The sequence below is a fragment of the Manis javanica genome, chromosome 13, assembly GCF_040802235.1.
Source record: "Manis javanica isolate MJ-LG chromosome 13, MJ_LKY, whole genome shotgun sequence".
In the NCBI taxonomy this organism is placed as follows: Eukaryota; Metazoa; Chordata; class Mammalia; order Pholidota; family Manidae; genus Manis; species Manis javanica.
The window spans coordinates 96,582,944-96,605,384 of record NC_133168.1 but is presented as its reverse complement, the minus strand read 5'-3'; the positions used below and the strand labels follow the sequence as shown (position 1 = coordinate 96,605,384).

Here is a 22,441-nt window from a genome sequence, read left to right as displayed (position 1 = left end):
TTCCACATCTATCTAATGGGGTCATGATGCGTGCATCCTTGGGGTCACTGGGTCTCTAGTTGTCCCCCAGGTCTGCAGAAGCACTTGGCCGGTTGGTTCTGGCACACCGTAAGTGTCTGACTCTCGCTTCCCTGGTCCATCATTCTAACCCGGCGGGGGAGGTGACAGCCCTGCAGATGCTACTGGCTCAGGCTGTGCCATCAGGGCCAAGACACTGTCACATTTGGTAAATTGCAGGCAGGCAGTTCCCGCGGCTGCAGCATCAAAGACAAGCAGGGACGTGACTGGGAATGTCTGGGCTCCCTCTTAAAACCCAGGCTGAGCTCAGAGGTGGAGGCCTGGGAGCCCTCCCTGCCCCTTTCTGGGCCTCAGTTTCCCCATCAGCAAAAAGGAGAGACCTTGAGGTCACAGAGGCATCTTTAACTTTCCTTTGTCCACATCCTACATTGCGTCCCTGTGAGCCTTCACATGTAAAGTGCAAGGGTGAAGAAGAAATAAGGTCTGAACATGGGGCTGGGGGGCAGTGGGGACCATCCATTTCCTTTGCCACTCCAGCCCCAGCTCCCAGGACACATCCCAGAGCTCAACAAACAGTAATAATACCCACCTCATGATTGCTAAATTGAGCCCTTACTGTATATCTGACTCCATGTTCATTTTATAAGGATTTTAGATCTAATATAGGACTCACAGCAGCCCTGTGAAATGGGCTACTATATCTGTTCCCATCTTGCAGATGGGGAAACCAAGGCCCAGAGAGGTGAAGGCACTCACCCCAGGTCACACAGCCAAGCGGTTGTGGAGGGTGAATTAGAGCCAGGTCTCTGGGATTCCCAGCCTGTGCTCTGAACAGCCACATGCTGCAGCCCCAAGAGATGAATGTGGATGGATCCTTTGGGACCGGGCGGGTGGCTCTAGGCTGCTTTCCAGAATGGCACAGGGGCCTCCAGTTTTCCTCAAGAGCAAGGCCACAGCCCAGTCTTCCTACCATCCCCTCCAGTCTCCCAGCTCAGCTGCCACCTTGCCAAGAGGCAGCCAGGCAACATAGGTCTGAAGGCCCACGTCTCCTTGAGATGGCTCTGGCAGCAGAAGGAATGGGGGAAAAAAAGGAGAGGAGAGAAGGGGCACAGGCGAGGAGTGAAATCTCTCCCATTTGCCCTTTGCAGCCTCCTTTGAAGAAAAGCAAAATATCAAAAAATGAGGAAGCCAGCCGCCGGCTGCATGTGAGCATGTGGGAGCGTTCACAAGTGCATGCACAGATCTATGAAATATTTAGGTGGTGCCCAATGTGTTTATAGCTGTAATTAATCTTGTGTCTTGTTGGTGGAGAGCATTACGTTAAGAAATTAGTTTCCACGGCCTGGGTGACGTGCAGGCTGGCGAGGCCCAGCCTCTCCCAAGAAGGCAGGCAGAGGGCGGGCCGATGAGGGGGGTTGGACAAGCTTCTCCCGTCCCCCCATTACTGTCCTGAAGACCCCAGCCAGGCTGGTACCCTCTGTGCTCTGAGCACTGGGCTCAATCTTTTTTGCTGTTATTATTTCATTCTGTTTTTCTAGCTTTGTTGAGGTGGAGCTGGCATGCAATAAATGGCAAACATTGAAGGTGTGCAGTTAGATGCATTTTCACACACACACATGCACCTGTAAAACCATCAGGACAGTGAACATATCTGTCACGCCAATGACCCTGAGATCCCTTTGTACCTCCCCCGCTGCTTCTCCCACCTTAGCCCTGCTTTAAGAACTGATGTCCTGTTTTTGGTCGCTATAAATTTGTTTGCATTTTTCAGGTATTGCACAGCAGGTGCTCTTGTGCATGCACCTTCCTCAGCTCAGTGTACCTCGAATTCTCTCCCTACCTCTGATCCTGCCACACTGACCTCTTTGTTATTTGCCAAATACCCAAACCTGGTCCTGCCTCGGGGCCTTTGCATCTGCTGTTCCCTCTGCCTAGACTGCCCTATCCCTGACTTGTACATGGGTGGTGATCCCTCCTCCTCCTTCAGGACTCAGTTCAAAACTCACCTCCTCAGGGAAGCCCTCCCTGAGTTCCCAGGCTAAATCGGTCCCACTCAATTCCCTCTGTGGTGTCCGTCACCCTGTTATTTTCTCTCTCTAGCCCTTTTTGTTCTTTGAAATTCTATTATGTGGTTATTACCTATTTTAAAAACTCATTACACATTTACACAACACTTACTGTCTGCCCAGCCCTGCTGCAAACACAGCTTAATGTGTTGTTAAGTCATCTAAACTTTTTTACAACTCCTGGATTAGGTACTATCATTATCTCTGTTTACAGACGAGCCAGGGGAGGGCGATTCAGACCATGCAGCCAGGAAGCATCTGAAGGTGGGGGTACAGGCTTCCAGTTCGAATGCCCACAGGAGCCGTCTGGCCCACCCACAGTGGTGCCCCTGATCTCAGAAGAACTCAGCCTGGTGGGTGATGAGACCCCATTTCTACAGAGAAAACAGCAGAAATCCCAGGGGGTGGCTAATTGGCCTGATGGCTGCTCCCGCTTTGAATCCACATCTTGGGCCAAGTTCTGTCTCGTCCCCAGAGCCGCAACCAGGACCCCCTGCACCGCGAGCCCTGGAGCCTCAGAGTGGCCTTGGCGGGTGCTGGCTCAGACGGCGAACAGATGCTAGCTATTTTAAACCCACTGTTTAACTCATTAAGACAGCTGTTTCCTATCCCCAAAGTCGGCGGAATTAGAATTAAATTCATTCCAGAATTAAATACACACATACACACACGCACACCCCGCCACCATTTGGAGGCAAAACTTGTTAGCATTTAGGCAAGCTGTGCCTCCGAGCCTGGGGACGAGGCTTTGCTTCCGCCTGACAAGTTACATCACGGCCCAGCGGTTGCCAGCTGGGCCTGTGACCAGAATAACCTGTGGGCGCAGATTCCTGTGTCTGCCCGGGTCTCTGCCATTAGAGTCCAGCTGCCAACTGGGTGTCCCCCTGGATTTCTCCCTGACCCCTCAGGCCGTGATGGCCCAGACAAAGCCCAGTGTCTGCCCCTGCGTTGGCTGCTTCTCCTGGGTCCCCACCCCAGGGTGGCCATTCCGCCTCCAGCAGGGGCTCACAGCGGAGCCTCCATCTCACCCCCTTCCTCTCCTCTCCCTTTGTCTCTTATGTCCAAACGGTCAGGCCTCCCTGGTAATACTACTTCCACACAACTTTGCTCCGCCCCTACTGCTACTGCACTAGTCTGAGCCTCCGTCACCTGCAGCCTGGAGGCTTGCTCCTGCCTCCCCTGCCTCGTCCTGAGCCAACGAGAGACTATCACGACTCAGCCAGTGAGAAGCCGCTATACTCCGATGCCCAGTTCACTCCAATGGACTTTTTGTTTATAACAGCCCTTCCAACTGTATGAAGGAAAGGATCCATAAAAGCGTTCCTCTTCTTTTTTCTCTGGACTTGTCTATGGTTTTGCCATAGCTTGCTTGTTCCAGATTGTAAATCTCTGCTATTCCTGAACAAACCCATTTTTGCTGGTCAAATTACCGACGGTTTTATTTTTAAGGTTAACAATGGTCAGTTTATCCATTTAGTTAACTTGTGCATTGACTGTCCCCTCTCCTCTCGGCTAGGACATAATCTCTGTAAGGTCAGAGGTTTTGTCTTGATTATTGGTGTATATCCAGCATCTAGCACATCGTCCTGTGCAGACAGATCCCTCTCCTCAGCAATGCTTTCTGTCTCCACAAGTTTAATTATGCCGGCATAACAACTGGGACCCTGGAGCAGGAAGGATGATAAGACAAACGCAACAGTCTGACCTCGGACAGTAAGCCTGTTAATTGGCAGCCAGATGACTGGCCCAGCAGGGGCCTGCCTAGAACAAAGCTGGAGGGAAGGAGGTTTGGGGAACCTGAGGTGGGAAATGTGGTCCAGCCTGTTCTTTGCTGTGGCACCTGGGCAAGATTTGGTCCCTCTCTGCATGCGGTGGCTTCTTCCTGGCAGAGGTGGAGGAAAGCATGGTTCCCAACTCAAAGGGCAATAGAAAGATCCATGGGTGACTGTGCTCAGTGTTTGTTGATTCTGCATGGATCGCCCTCATTTTACAGATGAGAATGAAGGAAGGAAAGGGACCACCTCAGACGCTTCTGGGTCCACAAGGACGTGACTTTGCCCTTCAAGAAGGAAGGAGAGAGAGAGAGACACACAGTCAGAGTTTCAGAAAGAGACAGAAATAAAGACACATAGAGTGCAGAGGCAGACAGGCCCAGGTCTCCGTGGGTGGATGACGTGCTTGCAATTTAACACCTACCCCTTGCAGGCCTCCAAGTGGTCCTCCCAGCCCCAGCCCCAGCCCCTGGGGCCACGCTATTCTGCATCACAGACCTGTTGGGTGTGCATGTGTATTGCATACCTGCACATGTATGGCCAGGTTTAGCATTTGATTTAGCCCGATGTGCCCAAGGAAGGAAATACATGTGACTCTGATGTCCGGGAAATGAGGGTGAACACGAGACACATCCCATCACCCCATCTGATATGTGTTTTATCTCTAACAATCAGAGGACCCAGACCTCTCTGGCATATCTGAAGGCATCACTGAAGGAACATTTGGGGAGGGAGATAGAGGGGAAGCAAAACAAAAAAAAAAGAAAATCAAACTTATAATTGTGCCCAGTATCTCTTCTCCCATGAGATTCTACAAGCCTCCCCCAACCCTATGAGGCTAATTGTGTGAGAACAGAAACCAGAAACTCTCTCTTATGTAGAAAAACGAGTATATCCATTCATGGAACAGGGGTACAGGGGTGGTGTGGCCTAAGCTCAGCTAGACTGAGGTGTTCAGATGATGTTTTTAGGACCTGGGTCTCTCAGCTCTCTGCTCTCTGCTCTCTTTTCCTACGTGGTGTCTTTATTCCATGGGAGCATCTTAGTTTGAGTTCCCCCAAAGCAGACCCCGCGACAAGAATCTGAATGCAGGTTATTTATTTTGGAAATGATCTCAGAAAACACTGAGAAGGAGAGAGGGGATGGGAAGCAGGAAAAAGAAGGCAATGGGGAAAGAAAGCATCGTCAAGTGGGCTGTCGTGGGGGGCAGCTGGAGCTCAATCCTGCTGGGGACCTCTACGAGCTGGTAAGGGACACGTGCCCCAGATTTACCTCATTTGAGGGATAAGAGAGACGGCGTATTTGTCCACTGGTCACTGTTCCTGGGATGCTCCCCCGAGGTGTTAATTCTCTGGCATGCCCACGTTCCCCTGCACGTGGGCACAGCAGGCACCAGCCGTCAGAAGAGCTTTCAGAGGGAGCGCCACCCTGCAGACACTTTGATGTTGGACTTCCAGGCCTCCAGAACCTTGAGATAATAAATTTTGGTTGTTTTCAGCCACCCCGTTTGGGGGCCCTTTGTTACAGCATTCTCAGGAAACTGACACACACTATGTATCAACAGGCCATCTTTGAAGAACCCTCTCTCTGTCTTTTCCCCATTACGATCTATCTGTTCCTTTATTTACCAGATATTCCCCAAAGAGCAACTCTGTTGTCTTTCTTTAAAGAGAAGGCTCTGAGAGTCATGAATGAAAAACACTCCAAGCTTTGGTCACAAGTTGGTGGGACCCACAAAGAACAAAGACACCAAAATAAAAATGGGGTTTTCAAAATTTCAGTAGGGTGAAGGACTTGTCTCTTAGGAAAAGAAATGATTGCCTGAAAGGCGTTCAAGATGGCAGCACCCAGAGAGAATTTCTCCAAGTAATTCCCAGGGGAAGAGAATGCAGAGGAGCCTCAGGATGCCCTGCGTGCCCCCATCTCTTCTCCTTCATCCCCAAGTCACTCATTCAGGGCTCTTGTACCGTTGCTTCCCAGATTCTCTGCCTGCCTGCTCAGCTTCCCAGCCCCTTTCTCCCTCTCCGACCTGCCCTCCACGCGGCAAGCAGAGGGCTCTTTCAGAAATACCAATCTCTTTTTATTGAGGAGTAATAAGTGAATTCATTCCCATCATAAAAGATCCAAGCCGTGCAGAAATACATAAAGCAGAAACGGGAAGCACAATCCGACTGTGTCCTGCCTCTAAAGTTTTCTAGGGCTCCCTGTCGTTCTCTGTGTAAATCCCAAGGCCCCTGACATTCAAGGTCCGGATCTGGCCCTGCCCACCCTTCCCCCATCTCTCTCCCAATCTTGAGTAAGACCCTCTTGCAGCCACTCTGAATGGCTTGCAGTTTCTAGCCACTCAGCTTATGATCATCATCTATCTCTCTCTCTATAATCTCTCTATATCTATCTGTATTTATATATACATATCTTTATTCATCCATCTGTCATCTCTACCTCCGTATCTCTCACCTCAGGCCCTTTTCACACGCTGTTTGCATTCCCCACATGCTGTTCACTGCCTCTGTGTTCCAAGTTCATCCTTACTCACCCTTCATTATCGGGGACAAGGATTCGGTGCAATTCATTTCCGAGGGTTGCTGTAACAAAGTGCCACAAACCGGGATGGCGGGGGGTGGCAGGGACTCAGAAGCTTATTCCCTTGCCATTCCGGAGGCCAGAAGCCAAAACTCAAGGTGTAGCAGGACTGGTTCTTTCCTTGAGGCTCAGAGGGAGAACATGCTCCGTCCCTCTCTCCCAGCCTCTGGTGGTTGCTGGCAACCCTTGGTGCCCTTGTCTGGTAGATGCCTGCCTCCAATGTCTGCCTCTTGCCACCAGCCTTCTCTCCATCATGGGTTGAGCGCTGCTCTGGGAGCTGTTGGACCAACTGACAAAACTTAAAGAACCAATAGTCAGTCTGGCAAAGTAGACTCGAGGAGTGAGAAGTATGCTCCTGGTACAGGGAACAACATTTGCAAAGTTCTAGAGGTCAACAAATCATGATGCATTTGGGGCAGACTCAGGGTGGGAGACTTTGGGGATGGGTGGGTGGACATGAGGCTGGTGCCTGAGCTCTGGCTGAGGACTGGGGGACAGCTGGAGACCCAGACCGAGAGGAGGCTCTGAGGTGAGAGACAAAAGCTGGAGCAGGACCGGAGGTCCACCAGGCACTGAGAACTGGGACCACCTGCCCTACCAGCCCCACCCTGACCTTGGCACCTCTCCCCACTGAAATCAAGCCCAGTTAGATTCTGAGGACATTTGAATGTAGACCTGAGTCATGAGAAAAAGCCAGCTGCAGGGAGAAAGGGCGTTCCAGGCAGAGGGCACAGCTTGTGCAAAGGCCCTGAGGCAGGACCAGGCCTTAGAGGAACAGCAAGCAGCTAGAGCTGAGTGAGGGATGGGAGTGAGGCAAAATGTCTGGAGTTTGGGTTTTAAGAACTGACCTCATGGGGACGGGGCCCTGAACAAGTTCGGGTCCTTCTGGGAATTTTAAGAGGGTGTAACACTGGCCTACCTTGGGGGGTCTCTGCAAGGCACGGGGAGATGATACTCGTAGAATGTGTGAGTGCTGGATGTGAGCCGCTGAACACCATCAGCCCGCTTTGTGGCGGTGCTGAACCTTAGGAAATCCAGGAGCTGGGGATGCTCTGAGCCTCTCGACCATGTTTCCAAAGGCTGCCCGGGCCGCTCGGTCAGAAACCCTGGAGTTCTGTCTGGGCCACAGTCCCAGCCAGGGGGCCTCCTGAGGGCGGAGTGTAACAGGATGATGTCATAGAGGTTGCGGGCCTCTGGAACCCTGGGCTCCCGGGGAGGAGGCCTCCAGTCTGCTGCCCCCAAGGGACCTAGTTCCTCGCAGCCGCCCGAGGAGTAGGGGTGGCCATGGGGGGGTGGCCACCAGTCCTGGCCCTGGGGGCGTTTAAGGCCTTGCTGATCCTGTGCACGCTGCTGGCGCCCTCACAGGCGGTGGTGCGGGCCGTGCTGGACAACAACTCGAGCATGGTGGACTTTGCGGATTTGCAAGCCCTGTTCGGGGTGCCCCTGGCCCCCGAGGGTGTGCGGGGCTACCTGATGGAGGCCAAGCCGGCCAATGCGTGCCAGCCCATCCAGGGGCCCTGGCTGGGTAATGGCTCCCTGGGCGCCATTGTGCTGATCCGCCGCTATGACTGCACGTTTGACGTCAAGGTGCTGCATGCCCAGCAGGCCGGCTTCAAGGTGGCCATCATACACAATGTTGGCTCGGACGACCTGGTGCGCATGACGCACTTCTCCGAGGACCTGCAGCACCAGATCACCATCCCCTCAGTGTTCGTGAGTGAGTCCACCTCGCGTAATCTGCGCGTCATCGTGCGCTGTGGCAAGTCGGCCCACGTGCTCCTGCTGCCCAACTACCGGCTGCGCCCTCACCTGGACTTCCACCCCGTGCTGGCACTTTCCTGGGTGCTGGGCAGCACCCTGCTCACGTCCACCATCCTCATCCTGCCCATCTGGCTCTGCGCCTGGTGGACCTGCAGGCCGGTGGTCAAGACGCAGGCCCACCAGAAGGCCCAGGTCCACACCTTCACGCGGCGCCATGATGTATGTGCCATCTGCCTGGAGAAGTACAAGGAGGGTGATCAGCTCAAGATCTTGCCCTGTTGCCACGTGTACCACTGCAAGTGCATTGACCCCTGGTTCTCCCGGGCCAGCCAGCACACCTGCCCCGTGTGCAAGCAGTCAGTGGCCAGCACCGAGGACGACACCTCTGACTCCCCCGTCGAGAGCTTTGCTGACGAGGACCTCTTGTTCCCCGGAAGCCGGCCCCCAATCTGGGCCATCCAGGCCCAGCTGTGCTCGCGGAGGCTGTAGCTGCTGGCCAGAGCCAGCCCACACTGCTGCTGCAGTGCCACATCGGAGAGGCCCCCAGATCCCCTGTGAGGCCCGTAGCCCCTGGCTGGCGAAGTGTGGGGTGGGGAGGTTGGAAATGAAGACTGTTTCTAGTCTGGAAAGAATAAAGCAGATTTGAAAGTGGGTTCTTGGCCCGGCTGCTACGGGGCTGGCCCACCTCTGGCCAATCCTGCCACCCGTGTGGCCACTCCCGGCTGTGCCTAAGGCTGGCTCCCATCTTCTGCGGGTAAGTGAGGAGATGTGGAGGAGGTGGGAGGTGTTTCCCGGGCCACTCTGCTCACCACACCAAAAGTGGCTCTGTACAGACCCCCGGGCCTCCGTTCCAATCCTAGGCACTCAGGTTGCTAGCCTCTGATAAGCCTACTCATTATGCATGGAGACTTAAAAAGATAATAAACGTTTACTTTGGAATAATTTTAGGCTTACAGAACAAAACGTTTTAGATTTGCAAAAGCTACGGAGAATCCCTGTGCATGCCTCTGTGGCTTCCTGCCACATTCACATCTTACATCATGGCAGTCACGGCAAGGATAGCGGCCTGGGTACACCTCGGTGGGCTGAGCCCCAGCTTCTGCGCGCATTTCCCCATCATGCCAGCTTCTTACAGCTTCTTACACACCCAAGCAGAGAGAATAGAATGACGACCGTCCGTGCGTGTACCCATCACTCACTCGATACCTCTCCGGTCACAGCCGCTCTGCCCCCCTCTACGTGTGCACTCACACCCCCTCCCTTGTTATTCTGTCTTCTGTAACTATTTCGGTTTGTGTTTCTGGAGCAACAGTTCTCAACGGAGTGGGAGATTTTGTCCCCAGGGAACAGACAGTGGTGTCCTGGGACATCCGTGGTGGTCACACCCAGGGGTGCTCCTGGCATTGAGTGGGTGGGGGCCAGGGAGGCTGCTCAGTGATCCCCACTGTGCCCAGGATGCCCCCTCTCCCACAGAGACCAATCTGGCCCCCATGTGGGCAGTGCCAAGGCGGAGACCCTGCTCTAAGATAAGACTTCTTAAAAAAAACCCAGACTACAGTATCATGTTCAAAGTAATGATTCCTTAATAGCATCAAATGCCCATCCAGTGGGCACATGGAAATGGGGTCATTTCTTTAGGTTGGTCTGAATCAGAATCTAGACAAAGTCTGGGGTCCTCAATGGTCTCCTAAGTCTCTCTTAATAGAGAGCTTATCCCTCCATCTCTCTCTCTCTCCTGATTCTCCCTGGCAATTTATTGAAGCCATAGGGTCACTCACCCTGTGATGCCCCTTGTTTGGGTTTTGCCCAGCACATCCCTGTGGTGTCACTTAATATGTTCTTCAGTCCCCTGTATGTCTGGTGAATTTGTAGCCAGATTCAGAGCCCAGCCCAGATGTGATTTAATTTTATGGTGAGCAGATAAGGGGCTCCTTCAGCTCCCGGCACACCCCCTTTTCAGAAGAGTTGGGTCACAATGAGGGGTCTTGTGGGCAATAAGTGAGAGGCAGTTGGGTGGCCATGTGCCAAGTATAATCAGGGAGGTCAGGGAGTGAACACTGGGTATGAGATTGGAATGGTGAGAAGGTGAGCATGCCGTAAGAGCATTCCAGGGACAGTGAACAGCCTGCACAAAGGCCCTGGGGCAGAACCACACCTGGTGTGTTGGAGGAACAGTGAGGATGCCCAGGTGGCTAGAGCAGAATGATTGAGGAAGAGAGAGAGAGGAAAGGAAAGAGAGGGGACAAGGGCCAATCATTCAGGACTCCGTACATTTTGGTAAGGAATTGGTTTTTATTCTGAGATGTTGGGTAAAACCGCTGGAAAGTTTTAAGTAGCTCAGAGAAAATTCTGCTTAGCAGTGCTTTCAGATATCTATTTTAAAAATGAGGCAACTGCAGCCCAGACAGGCCAAGTCACTTGCTTGAGGCCACACAGCAAATGGCCACAATTTAATTTTATGGTGACCCAGCAGTCTGGTGTTGGTGGGTGCCTGAGGGAATGTTTGTGTTTAGTAGTTTCCTGTTTTGCACACACGAAAGGGTTTTTCAGTCATGCTTTGCTGTCTCTGCTTCATGACATCACTGGGAACCTTCAAGGTCTGCCTTCTTGGCTTGATGATGGCAAAGGATAGGCTCTGGTGCATGTGCACAGTGTGTGTGTGTGTGTGTGTGGTGGAACACAGAGAAGTGGGCTGAGGTCCCTGCACAGGATCCATGAGGGACCCCATCTCTGTGGAATGGACCTCATGCTAACCTGAGGGACCTTGCTCCCAGCCCTGTCTGGGGCCACGAATGGAGGCTCCACTATCCAGGGGACACTGTCTTAGCCACGGTGGATGGCCCTCAGAGGTCAGTGCTGCCAAGTAAGGACAGGCCTCTCTGTGCAGCAGACATGAGAGGGAGTGAGGATGGAGAAATAGAGACAGGAAGAGACAAATACAGCAGTCAGGCTCAGGGTTGGCAATAGGACCCAAGACCCAACCAGAACAGCTGAAACACATAGTACTCACGAACACAAGTAGTCACACAGGGACAGTAGAACACAGGGACAGCATGGAGGCTCTATGGTATCTCAGACCCAGGCTCTTTCTATGCTTTTGCTTCACATCCTTAGCAAGTCTTCTCTTCATGGGATAAGGCAGTTGCTTGAGCTCCAGCCATCCCATCTACATTCCAGTCAATGAAGAGGCATGGGTGGGGAAGGGCTTGCCCTTTCCCTTTAAGGACACATCCCAGAAACCCCATATACCACTTCTGCCCATATATCATTGGCCAGCATTTAGTCATGTGGCCACATGTGTCTGAAAGGATGCTGGGAGATGTAGTTTTTATTTCAAATGTCCATCAGTCCAGCTGAAAACCAAGGTTGCTATTACTTTGGAAGGAGAGAGAACAGGTATTAGGGGTGGCCAGCACACTTGTGGAAACTGGGCCACAATAGCCACCCATTACATTATTTGTTGAATGAGTGAATGAAGTCCCAACCTCTGGCTTGAGTCTCCTTCAAGGTCACAGACACCCCAGGAAAGCAGGTACACCGGTGGTTCACAGATGACCTTTCTCACAACTGCACTGCCAGTGGAGGGAGTGAGTTCACTGTCACTGAAACCAACTCTTCCTGAAGCCAGACTCTGGGGCCACATGACTTCATTCCACTATTAAACCTCTCTGAACCTCAGTTTCCCAATCTGTAAAATGAGGACAGAAACAGCATCTGCCCAATGGGGTTCCCTAAACTTGGACAGTGTGTGCCTGATGCCTACTGAATACTCTGTCAGTAGGTGTCAATTGACTCAGTAACCTGCTTATAGCCCAGCTGTAATATTGGGTGATCAGAGGTGAGATGGGAAAATTCAGGCTCCGTGCTAACCCAGAGCGAGGTGCCTGACCCAATCCAGAGAATCTGGGGGGATTCCTGGAGGCAGTGTCTTCTGGACTGAGAGCAGAAGGAGCAGGGATCAGCTCCATGGAAGGGAGAGTGGCCCTGGCAGCTGGAACAGTAGAGGCAAAGGCCCTTGCAGCCTGGCCTGGCGTCCAGTGGGTGCTGAATACGTGTACATAGAGTCCTTGCCCCCAGTCAGGACCTGGCCCCTCTGAGAAGGGCCTCAGCTTCACCCCAGCCTCCTCTGCCCCCAACAGCCAGGCCTGGGCCTCTCTCCAGCTGCCTCCAGGGAAGCTGAGCATTGCCAAGGACTGCCAGCTTGGCGGGGCCGGCCTGTGCCAGCCCCACCGGCCCCGCCTTGGCTGCGGCCCTAAGTAAGCGTCAGCGGAGGCCTCCTCCTGCCGATCTAGGCAGTGTGTCTAAGGGGGAGTGCAGCAAGTGGGGAAACAGCCTTGGGGGAGCAGGGACCAGCCTCAGTGATGGGGGCAGATTCGGAGGAAACAGTAGATGCCAGCGTGCTTGCACAGCTGCTCAGAGGTCGGGCCATGCCTTGCTCTTGCACCGACTTGTTGTGCCCTGTGCCAGGTTTCTGTGCACAGTCCCATTTTCCAGAGGAAGAAGCTGAGTCCGTGAAGGAGGATGTGGCTTTCCCAGGGCCACCCACCTGGCAGCTGAGCGATCCAGGGGTGACGGGCACCTGCTCCTGCACCTGAGACAGCCCTCTCCGGTTTTCAGTGGTCTTTGAATTCTGCCTTCTGCTGGCCTCCACCTCCCCGTGGGTGCGTCTCAGCTCCAACTGCTGGTCTGTCGAACAATATGTGCGGACCACCTACTTGTCCAAGCCTGTGCTGGGAACCCTACAGGCAGCAGGGACCAAGACAGACCCAGTCCCCGCCTGCCCGGAGCTCCCAGTCTAGTGGGGGCAGCGGGCCACGGTGAGGCAGGGGCAGGGTGACCAGCAGGTTATGATGGAGATACACGGGCTGGGAGGGTCCAGAGGGGCACTTGCCACAGCCTAGAGGGTTGGGAAATGTTTCTCAGGCACAGGACATCTGCTTCAAGACCCGAAGGATAGAACAGAAGCAACTGGGGAGCGGTGGAAAGGATGTTCCAGGGAGAGGGAACAGCATGTGCAAAGACCCAGAGTCTTAGAAGACATGAGGTTCTCAACATTTTTGAACACCACCCCATCCTTCCTTCTCAACACACACACACATTTTTAGTTCTAAGTAATGGTACTTCAGGTTCTTAGCAAAGCTTTCTTCAGCAGCCTGAAAATGCTCGGGTTCGACTAGTCTAGAAAGACAATGGGCATAGGTCCTATTAATCCCATCTTCCAGATGAGGAAACTGAGGCCCAGAGAAGTTAAGTGACTTGCCCCAGGCAAACAGCTCAGAAGGGACAAAGCTGGGTTTCGAACCCAAGAAGCCCGTCTTTGGAGGCTGTTTGCCTCGGTTCTGCACAATGCCCAAGGTGAGTGGTTGGAACGGCAGAACAAATGTGGAAGGAGAAGCAGAGCGACCCACCCCGCCTAGACCTGGCTGCCTAGAGCGCCCCTCACTCCTGGCTCTGTCCCAGCTCCTCCTCCCAGTCCCTTCTGGTGGGCGCCGATCCGCTCCAGCTTGGACCGGGTGTGCTCTTCACCTCCTCAGCTCCACACCCTCTGCTCCTAATGATACGACCAACGGGAAGCAGGTTCCAAGGAACTGTTACTGCCACTCCCAGCAGCCTGAAGGCAGCTACGCAGTGGTGCAGGCCACAGGGGGCTGGCTGCCACGATCATACTCTTGGTGGCATCTGGAAGAGGGATGCAAAGACTGTGGCTCATCACCTGACCCTCCTTCCTTCCTCCTCCTCCCCATGCCCTGTTCCTCTTCCTTGCCCACCCCTCCCAGCCTCCCAGCCAGGCCCAGGAGGGGAGGACGTTTTTCAGGAACAGATGGCTGCCTTCCTCGCCCAGCATTCTGTCAGTTAATTAACGCCGCCTGTAATTAAACTTCCCACAAATTAGCTGTCAGCTACGCTAAAGGGAACCGTCCCTCTCAAATGCCACCTTGACTTGCTGAATTGTGAGCCTTGTCGACAAAATAATTAAAGGCAGAGGGAGGCAACCAAAATTTGGAGACTTTTTTTTCTTTCTAATATCTCTATTGGTGTCCATGGCTAAACACTCCCATCCAGGATTTGGAATGAAAGGCTGTTTTCAGAGGTTCCGTGAACTAATGCCTGCCACTGTGGAAGACATCTTTACTGAGCACTTACTGTGCGCCAGGCAGTGTGCTAGTAGCTGGGGACCCACAGTGACCGAGATGGACATAGTCACTGCTTTCTTGGAGCCTACAGCCTTATCATGCATTTTAAAAAGCAAAGGAAGAAATTAAGTTATTACAGCTGGGGGAAGAAGAGCGTTCAGGGAGAGGGAACAGCCAGTGCAACAGCCCTGAGGCAGGACCAGTCACGATGTGGGCTGGACCAGGTAGAGACAGCGGATGCAAGAAGTGGGAAAATAATTTGAGGTCGATTTTGCAGACAGAGGTGAGAGGACTGGCTGATATATCAAATGGAGAGGAAAGGGCAAGTGAAGGGGGGGAAGGGAGACACGGATCCTGGCCCACAAGAAGACAGTCTATCCATACAGGTGCCAGATTGCCGCAGAGCACAGCCTTTTGCAAAAAGTCTTCAGCCTCCAGCCAGTTGTCAAAGCCCAGAGAGTGTGGTTGGACGGAGTGTAGTCTCTAGCCCCAGCCTCTGCACCCCAATCTCCCCTGAGTCTCCCCAGCACCCAGCATTGGGGTGAACGCCACCCACACTTGTCAGGCCATCATGAAGTCCTGACAAATGCAGAGCCAAGCCCCCAGGAGACTCTAAAGCAATGTGCTCACCAGATGCCCACTGGCTGCACAGGCTCAAATCCCAGCTCCCTGGAGCCAGAGGAGGGTTCTGGGAGCCTTCCCAGCCAGTCAGGAAAGCCATCATGCACCTTGGTGTCCTTGCCCCTCCCAAGATACTTTGCATTCCCCCAGGACAGATTTCAGGCCCTTGAAGAACCTTAGGGCCTTTGCACAAGCTGTGCTGAAATACTCTGTCCCCTCTTCACACTACTCCTTTCTTAGCCTTCAAGTCTTTTCTCAGGCATCACCTCCTCCAGGAAGCCTCCCGGATGCCTCAGCCTGAGTCAAGTGCTTCCTCTGAGCCCCAACCAGGCCTGTATTTCCCTAGTGGTGGCCCTGATTTCCCAGTGTTGTAACTACCTAGCATGGTGTCTGCCTTCTTCCCGCACTGGACTGTGAACCCCGAGGGTTCAAACGTGGTAGCAATATAGTAGGAATAATCACAGTAAATGGGACCCCTCAAAAGGCTGATTAATAGCTAGATGCTATTAATTCTTATTCTCTGTTTTAGAGTCATCCCAGTGAAAAATCTCTTTTTAGAGTTTAGATGTTGGAATTACAAGTGAAGGAGTATGGGCCTCAGGCTGATGTCTGCTGGAGGCTCTGCCTGGAAGGGAAGACAGCCTGTGCCATGGTCAAGGGCTGGCATGTGCCAAGGGGCCTGGTTCACATACCAACCCTGCCCACCTTTGGAAAGTGGTGGGAGGCTGGTGGCAGGAGACATTGGCTTTGGGTAGCTGGGTTTTCCCATCTATGAAATGGGGATGATGAAGCACCTGATTTGGGGCAGAAAATTAAATAACTTAGTTACTTGATAAAATTCCTAGCTAATTTATATAAAGTGCTTGGAGAGTTGCCTGTTCACTGTAAGTATTCAATAACTATTTGTTAAATTTTCAAAATAATAATTAAAATAGACTGGAGAAAACTCGGCAGAATTAAGATTATGGGCACCCTAATCTCCAAGAGCGTCACAGGGCAAACATGTCCATCTGACGCACGTGAACCAAACTTCGAAACAAAGCAGACGGTGCAGAAAACGGCAGAAAGTGAGAGCGCGCTCTCTCAATCTCTCTGTCTTTGTAAATTAACATTGCAAGTCCTGAGGGAGGTTTTTGGGTGATGGAAACGCTGCATATTTATTGAGGTAGTGGCTGCACAGCACATATGTGTCAAAACCCACTGGACAGGATACTTAAATGACACCACAATAAAGCCCCAGAACTTGGACCGCCCCTAACGTGGGCTCATGGCCCTCGCCTTTGCTACTGGTGGGAATGCGAAATGGTACAGCCGCTCTGAAACAGCGGGCGGCATTTCTTTAAAAGTTACACGCACACCTACCACCTGACCCTGTCATCCTGCTCCTGAGTGTTTGCCCCAGAGAAATGAGAGCATAGGTCCCCACGACGATGGGTGTGACAGTGTTCTCAGTCGCTTTATTTGGAACAGCCAAACACAGGAAACAACCCAAATGCCCGGGAGCTGCTGAGTAGACAAGCAAACCGCGGGCCATGCATTTGCTGGAATGAGACAGCAGTGAAGACGGGCGAACTGTTCTAGGCACCACACCTGAAGGTACCCCCAAAGCATTGCGCCCTGTGAAAGAGGCAGGTTCCCAAGACTACTTCCTATATGATTCTATCTAGATCCGTTGTAAAAATAGGCATGCTAAATTGTGATGATGGAGAATGGAAAGAGTTGCCTGGGTTTGTGGGGAGGGGGGGTATTGCCTAGAAGCCCTTTGCCCCCACCCCCCAGTACTCCAGGTGGTGGAATGTTCTACACAGGGTCAGAGAGAGGGTGGCTTGAAGGAAGCTCGTGCTCAGTAACAAAATTTAAGGGAGCACCAAAAAGCTCAGCAACCAAGTTAAGTAATATTTGACTGCAATATTTTGAAACGCCAAAATGAATGCAAAAAAAAAAAAAATCCAAGATAAACAGAATAGCAAAATTTCCAAGAAAGACAGGATTCGACCTTGCATTTTGCCAGACTCGCCTCCGCTTGCCCACCCTCAAGTCTGGGCCCTGGTATTGCCTCTCTCTGGGTGCTGGCCCGCAGGAGCTATGCTTAGGTTAAAAGGCACGCGGCTATGCACTTCAGATTCGTGCATTTGTTGCGTGGCAGACGCACCTCAATAAGGAAGTTAAGAAAACAGAGATACAGGTGGACACAGAGCCTTATCCAGCCTTGGGAATATCCACAGTTAAAAAGAAAAAGCCCATTAGAATGGTTCTGAGAAGGGGGCAAAGGAGGAAGAAATAAGTATATAAAATAAGAACCGTAGTGGTGGCGGTGGTGATGGTGGGAGTCAAATAAATGTTTGTTGAACAAGGAGGCAGAGCCCCCGACGCGCCTTGAGCTCCCAGTAAATAAACAAGTAGACAAGATAATTAAGAGGGAGCCCCTGCTGCCTCCCCCACCCTCGCCTCTTCCACCCCTGCCCGGCTTGGCAGACGCTGAGAGCGCGACGCAGCTGCCAGGAAACCGCGGGCCGCTGCGCATCCTTCCACCATCGTGGAAACCGCAGCCGCCGTGCTGGCTAGGAAGTGACAGGCTGGAGGTGACAGGCTGGTGGTGTGTCCCTCTCCCCCCCACAGCGGTTTCGCCACTGCTGTATCCCCCAGTGGGCCCCGGGATGGCAAACAGTGGGTGCTCAGTTAATGTGCAATAGTCCTGAAAGGTCAGTCAAGCCCTGGGGTCTTTTGATTGCTGGAGCCTGGGTGCGGGGGCAGGGTCTTCCATCCTTCCGTCTTCCCTGCTTAGACTGGAGGACTGGGACGCCCCTTGGGGCGGCATCAGCCGGGCAGGGGTCTCTAAGTCCAGCTGCCAGCGCCTGCTCCTAGAGAAGGGCAGGGGCAGGTGGGGGACCCATGGGCAGGAGGGGGCGCAGGTGCCCAGCCCCAGGCTGCAGGCACCCGAGCCAGCGCCTCACTCGGGCTCCGCCTACCTGAGGGCGACTAGAGAACGGCCTCCAGGCCAACCAATGGGAACGCGGATGGGACGCATTACCTCATCAAGCAGCGCGGCCATTGGCTACGGGCTCCCTGTGGGCAGGCGCCGGGCGCCCCTCTAGGGATCCCAGGAGCCTGTTGCTGAGGCTGGCGGGGAGGGTCTAGGGGCGCGAGGAAGGCAATGAGCTGGATGAGGGATTTGCTTAATTGTCGGGGCCGCGAGTGGGGCTTTATAATAAACGTGTCGCCAGCCCACGCGCGCCACCGTGCATGTCCCCCCAGGTTAGGTGGCCCTACCCCCGTACACACACACACACACACACACACACACACACACACACACACACACACACTGCTCCCAAGGCAGCATGGCTAGGCCCCCCTCCCCACCAACTCAGACAGGACCTAAACTTGCTGGTCTGTGGCTCAGACGTCGCCGTTCACTCCGCAGAGGTCCAGGGGCACCCTCCAGCCGTAGCCTTGGAGCACCCGCAGTTCGATGGCCGCACCTGTTGGAGCCTCAGCTTCCCACGCTTTGAAATGCGGTTGATGAAAATCTCAGCATCTGGGGAGTTACTACCGATCTCCAGTCAGTGAACGAAAAAGCATATATTGGACACTTACTGTGTTCTGGGCCCTGTGCGGGGTACTAGGGAGACAGGGCTGATCAAGGCAGAGTTGGGCCCAGCTTCCCAGACGGTGCAAACATCCCCGCTTCAGAGGACTCCAGTGCTGTGAGGGAAATAAAAGCAAGAGGAGAAGGGAGAAGGGGGAAGGAAAGTGAATTGGATGCTGCCTTAGCCCAACAATCAGGAAGCGCTCACCTGAGGAAGTGACGTGTAGGCAGGAAAAAAAGCTATGAGAAAATCTGGGGGAATAGCATTCCAGGCAGAGGGAACCAGCATGTGCCAAGGTCCTGGGGCAGGACTGTGCCTGGCTTTTTGGAGAAAAAACCAGAGAGGGGGCCGCGTGGCTGGAGCGGAGTGAGCAAGGAGGGGAGAAGCAGGAGAGGAGGGCAGGGAAGGGCAGGTCATTGCGGGTGGCTGTCCAGGGCTGCGGGCAGGGGAGGGTAGGACCTGACCCAGGTGTTCGCAGGTGCACTCTGGTGGCCGCTGCGGGGAGGACAGTCTGTGGGGGGGCCAAGGTAGAGGGACTCTGCTGGTGCAGATGAGTCAGGATGGAGCCCGACCAGGGTGGAAGCATGCAGGCAGTGAGAAGTGTACGAGATGGAGGTATATTTCGGTGCCAACAGATTTCATTCCCGACATACTGGCTTGGGGGAAGGAGGAGGTCTGGTTCCTGCCCAGGGCTTGGCCTACGGTAGGTACTGAATGAGCAGGAGTGGAGATCAGGAGTGGGATATTTGGGTGGCCTTTTCCTCCCCGACTCCCACCAAGGCCTCCACACTGCCGTGCAAATGAATGGGTGAGTCAGCCCAGCGGAGAGTGGCAGGGGAGGTACACAGCGGGCGCTGACTCAGGCTTCTGCCCAGGCATCTTTGACTCATGCACTCCCCGCCCCCCTCCTCACTGCAGTGCGCCTCCCAGTGAGGTCAGCAACACATCACACCTCTCTCCACAGGGTCCTCCCACTGCCGGGCTGAGAACTCCAACTCTGCAATCCCAGCCTCTGCCTGATGCAGAAATCCCCTCATCCCCCTGAGTGGTTAATTCGGCCTTATCTTGCATACCTCCAGGGCTAGGAAGCTCACTCTTTTTGAGTAAAAGATCTTAGGCCTCCAACGGCCCTGTGTGGTCTGGTCTCTGTGACTTCTCCAACTCACCCCTCCGAAGTCACACTCGAACCCATCTGCATAGTTCCTTCTCAAACTCTGCACAAGCTGTTCTCTGTCCTTATGTCCTTCTCCCTTCCTTTTATGCTTGTCTGCCTCCCTTTATACATTTAAGCACAGTTTAGATGTCGGCCCTTCTAGAGGACTTCACCCACCCGCTGGGGAGAGTTTAAGAATGGTTTGGACCTGGGGAAATGACAGCCTCTTCAACAGCTGGTGTTGGCAGAACTGGACAGCTACATGCAAGAGAATGAAACTGGATTCTTGTCTAACCCCAGACACAAAAGTAAACTCGAAATGGATCAAAGACTTGAATGTAAGTCATGAAACCATAAAACTCTTAGAAGAAAACATAGGCAAAAATCTCTTAAATATAAACATGAGCAACTTTTTCCTGAATGCATCTCCTCGGGCAAGGGAAGCAAAATAAAAAATGAACACATGGGACTACATCATGCTAAAAAGCTTCTGTGCAGCAAAGGACACCATCAGCAGAACAAAAAGGCATCCCACAGTATGGGAGAATATATTTGTGAATGACATACCTGACAAGGGGTTAACATCCAAATATATAAAGAACTCACACACCTCAACACCCATAAAGCAAGTAACCCTAAAGAAGAAATTCAGATGCCCAACAGGCACATGAAAAGAAGCTCTACATCGCTAATCATCAGGGAAATGCAAATTAAAACCACAATGAGATATCACCTCACACCAGTTTAGGATGGCCAGCATCGAAAAGACTAAGAACAACAAATGCTGGCGAGGATGCGGAGAAAGGGGAACCCTCCTACACTGCTGGTGGGAATGTAAACTAGTTCAACCATTGTGGAAAGAATGTGGAGGTTCCTCAAAAAACTAAAAATAGAAATACCATTTGACCCAGGAATTCCACTCCTAGGAATTTACCCTAAAAATATAGGATCCCAGTTTGAAAAAGACATATGCACCCCTACGTTTATCACAGCACTATTTACAATAGCCAAGAAATGGAAGCAACCTAAGTGTCCATCAGTAGATGAATGGATGAAGAAGATGTGGTACATATACACAATGGAATATTATTCAGCCATAAGAAGAAAACAAATCCTACCATTTGCAACAACATGGATGGAGCTGGAGGGTATTATGCTCAGTGAAATAAGCCAGGTGAAAAAAGACAAGTACCAAATGATTTCACTCATCTGTGGAGTATAAGAACAAAGAAAAAACTGAAGGAACAAAACAGCAGCAGAATCACAGAACCCAAGAATGGACTAACAGTTACCAAAGGGAAAGGGATTGGGGAGGATGGGTGGGAAAGGAGGGATAAGGGGGAAAAGGGGCATTATGATTAGCACACATAACATAGGGGGGGCACGGGGAAGGCAGTGTAGCACAGAGAAGACAAGTAGTGACTCTACGCTGATGGACAGTGACTGTAATGGGGTATGTGGGGGGGACTTGATAATGGGGGGAATCTGGTAACCACAATGTTGCCCATGTGATTTTATATTAATGATGCCAAAATAAATAAATAAATGAATAAATAAATAAATAAAAGAGAAAGTTCTTTATAAGCCAAAAAAAAAGAAAAAGAAAGAAAAAAAGAATGGCTGGGTCCCTCTCAGATACATTGCATCTCCCCTAACGCAGGCCTGCAGATTGGAATCCCTCCTCGCCAGCCCTCTGTTTCCTTCTGAGCTGGTAACGGCCTGCACGGCTCTGAAATTCACTGGCCAAGACTTTTTCCAGAGGCTGTGTTCTCCCCAGAGCTGCCGCTCAGGCTCTCCGTAAAAGCGTCATTAGTTTAAACCATTTTCCCTGGATCTGCTCCTGGCAGGCCAACCCCCCCACCCCACAGTCACAGCCAAGCCCCCCTTTGAAGAGCGATTGACTAACAGCCATTAGATTAATGGGCAAGGCGCAGCATTTTCATTTCTGCTGCATCTACAAACTAAATGTTCCCGTGTAATCACAATTAAGGACATGCTGGCGTTGTGATGGCTCCCGGCTTCCCGGCCTCCCTTCGCCCCGTTTCCCTGCTTCTTCCTTCTCTCCCTCGGCTCTGGCCTTGTCTCCTCAGTTCCCTTCCCGTCTCTCTCCTTCTCCCCACTTTTCTGCCCCAAAACTCATCCCCCCCGCCACCCTGCCACCTCTCTTTCTCTTCAGATCTGTCTCTGTTTCTGTTTCCTCAGTCTGTCTCTGTCCATTTTTGATTCCATCTCTTCCTGGCTCCACCCATCTCTCTGTGTCTGTCTCCCTCCATCTCTCTTTCTGTCTCTGCCAGTCTCTGCCAGTCTCTGAGTCCTTCTTCTTCCTCTCTACCCGTGTCCAATGTACATTCTGTAGCGCACAAGTCTGAAGTGTGTGGCGCCGGGGGCATCATTACAAAGGAACCGCACAGATCAGGGCATAGAAAATTCGAGCCCTCAGACCCCCGCTCGTGTTCCCTCCCAATCAGGGCCCATCAAGGCCAATTCTATTTTGTTGTTGTCTTTACCCGCCCTGATCCTGGGAACAGAGCACCCTTTACATCTCCTGCCCTTCCCTGTTGCCCTTCCAGGTCAGGGCCAGGCACAGGGCTGTGGATCTGGAGGAAGCAGCCCTTCTGGGAAGCCAAGTAAGGCCTGCTGAGGCCCCCAAAGGAATCAGAGGCCTGGACCCAAGAGACAGAGATCCCTGTGTAGTCATGACACCCTTTGTCCTAAAACTTTCAGATTCTGGTCCAAAAGTCTC

The 22,441-nt window shown here is 52.6% G+C and overlaps 1 protein-coding gene and 1 long non-coding RNA gene across 3 annotated transcripts; one reads left to right on the top strand and one right to left on the bottom strand.

The window, feature by feature from the left end:
- Window positions 1-4,939: 4,939 nt before the first annotated feature.
- On the bottom strand, window positions 4,940-6,783 carry LOC140845333 (uncharacterized). 2 transcript variants are annotated; one of them, XR_012124114.1, is made up of 2 exons: window positions 6,314-6,783; window positions 4,940-5,324 (listed from the first exon to the last, which is right to left on the bottom strand). It is a non-coding gene; the product is annotated as an uncharacterized lncRNA (long non-coding RNA). The 2 variants fall into 2 exon arrangements; XR_012124115.1 differs by having other exon boundaries at window positions 6,393-6,783.
- An 846-nt stretch (window positions 6,784-7,629) lies between these two features.
- Window positions 7,630-8,846, top strand: ZNRF4 (zinc and ring finger 4). Its single transcript, XM_073219302.1, has one exon. It carries the CDS (start codon window positions 7,724-7,726, stop codon window positions 8,687-8,689), a length of 966 nt encoding a protein of 321 aa, XP_073075403.1. The 5' UTR covers window positions 7,630-7,723; the 3' UTR covers window positions 8,690-8,846.
- Window positions 8,847-22,441: the final 13,595 nt, after the last annotated feature.

Excerpts from the sequence above, each read along its gene's own strand:
- ZNRF4 (XM_073219302.1), top strand. The coding sequence starts at position 7,724 with ATGGGGGGGTGGCCACCAGTCCTGGCCCTGGGGGCGTTTAAGGCCTTG.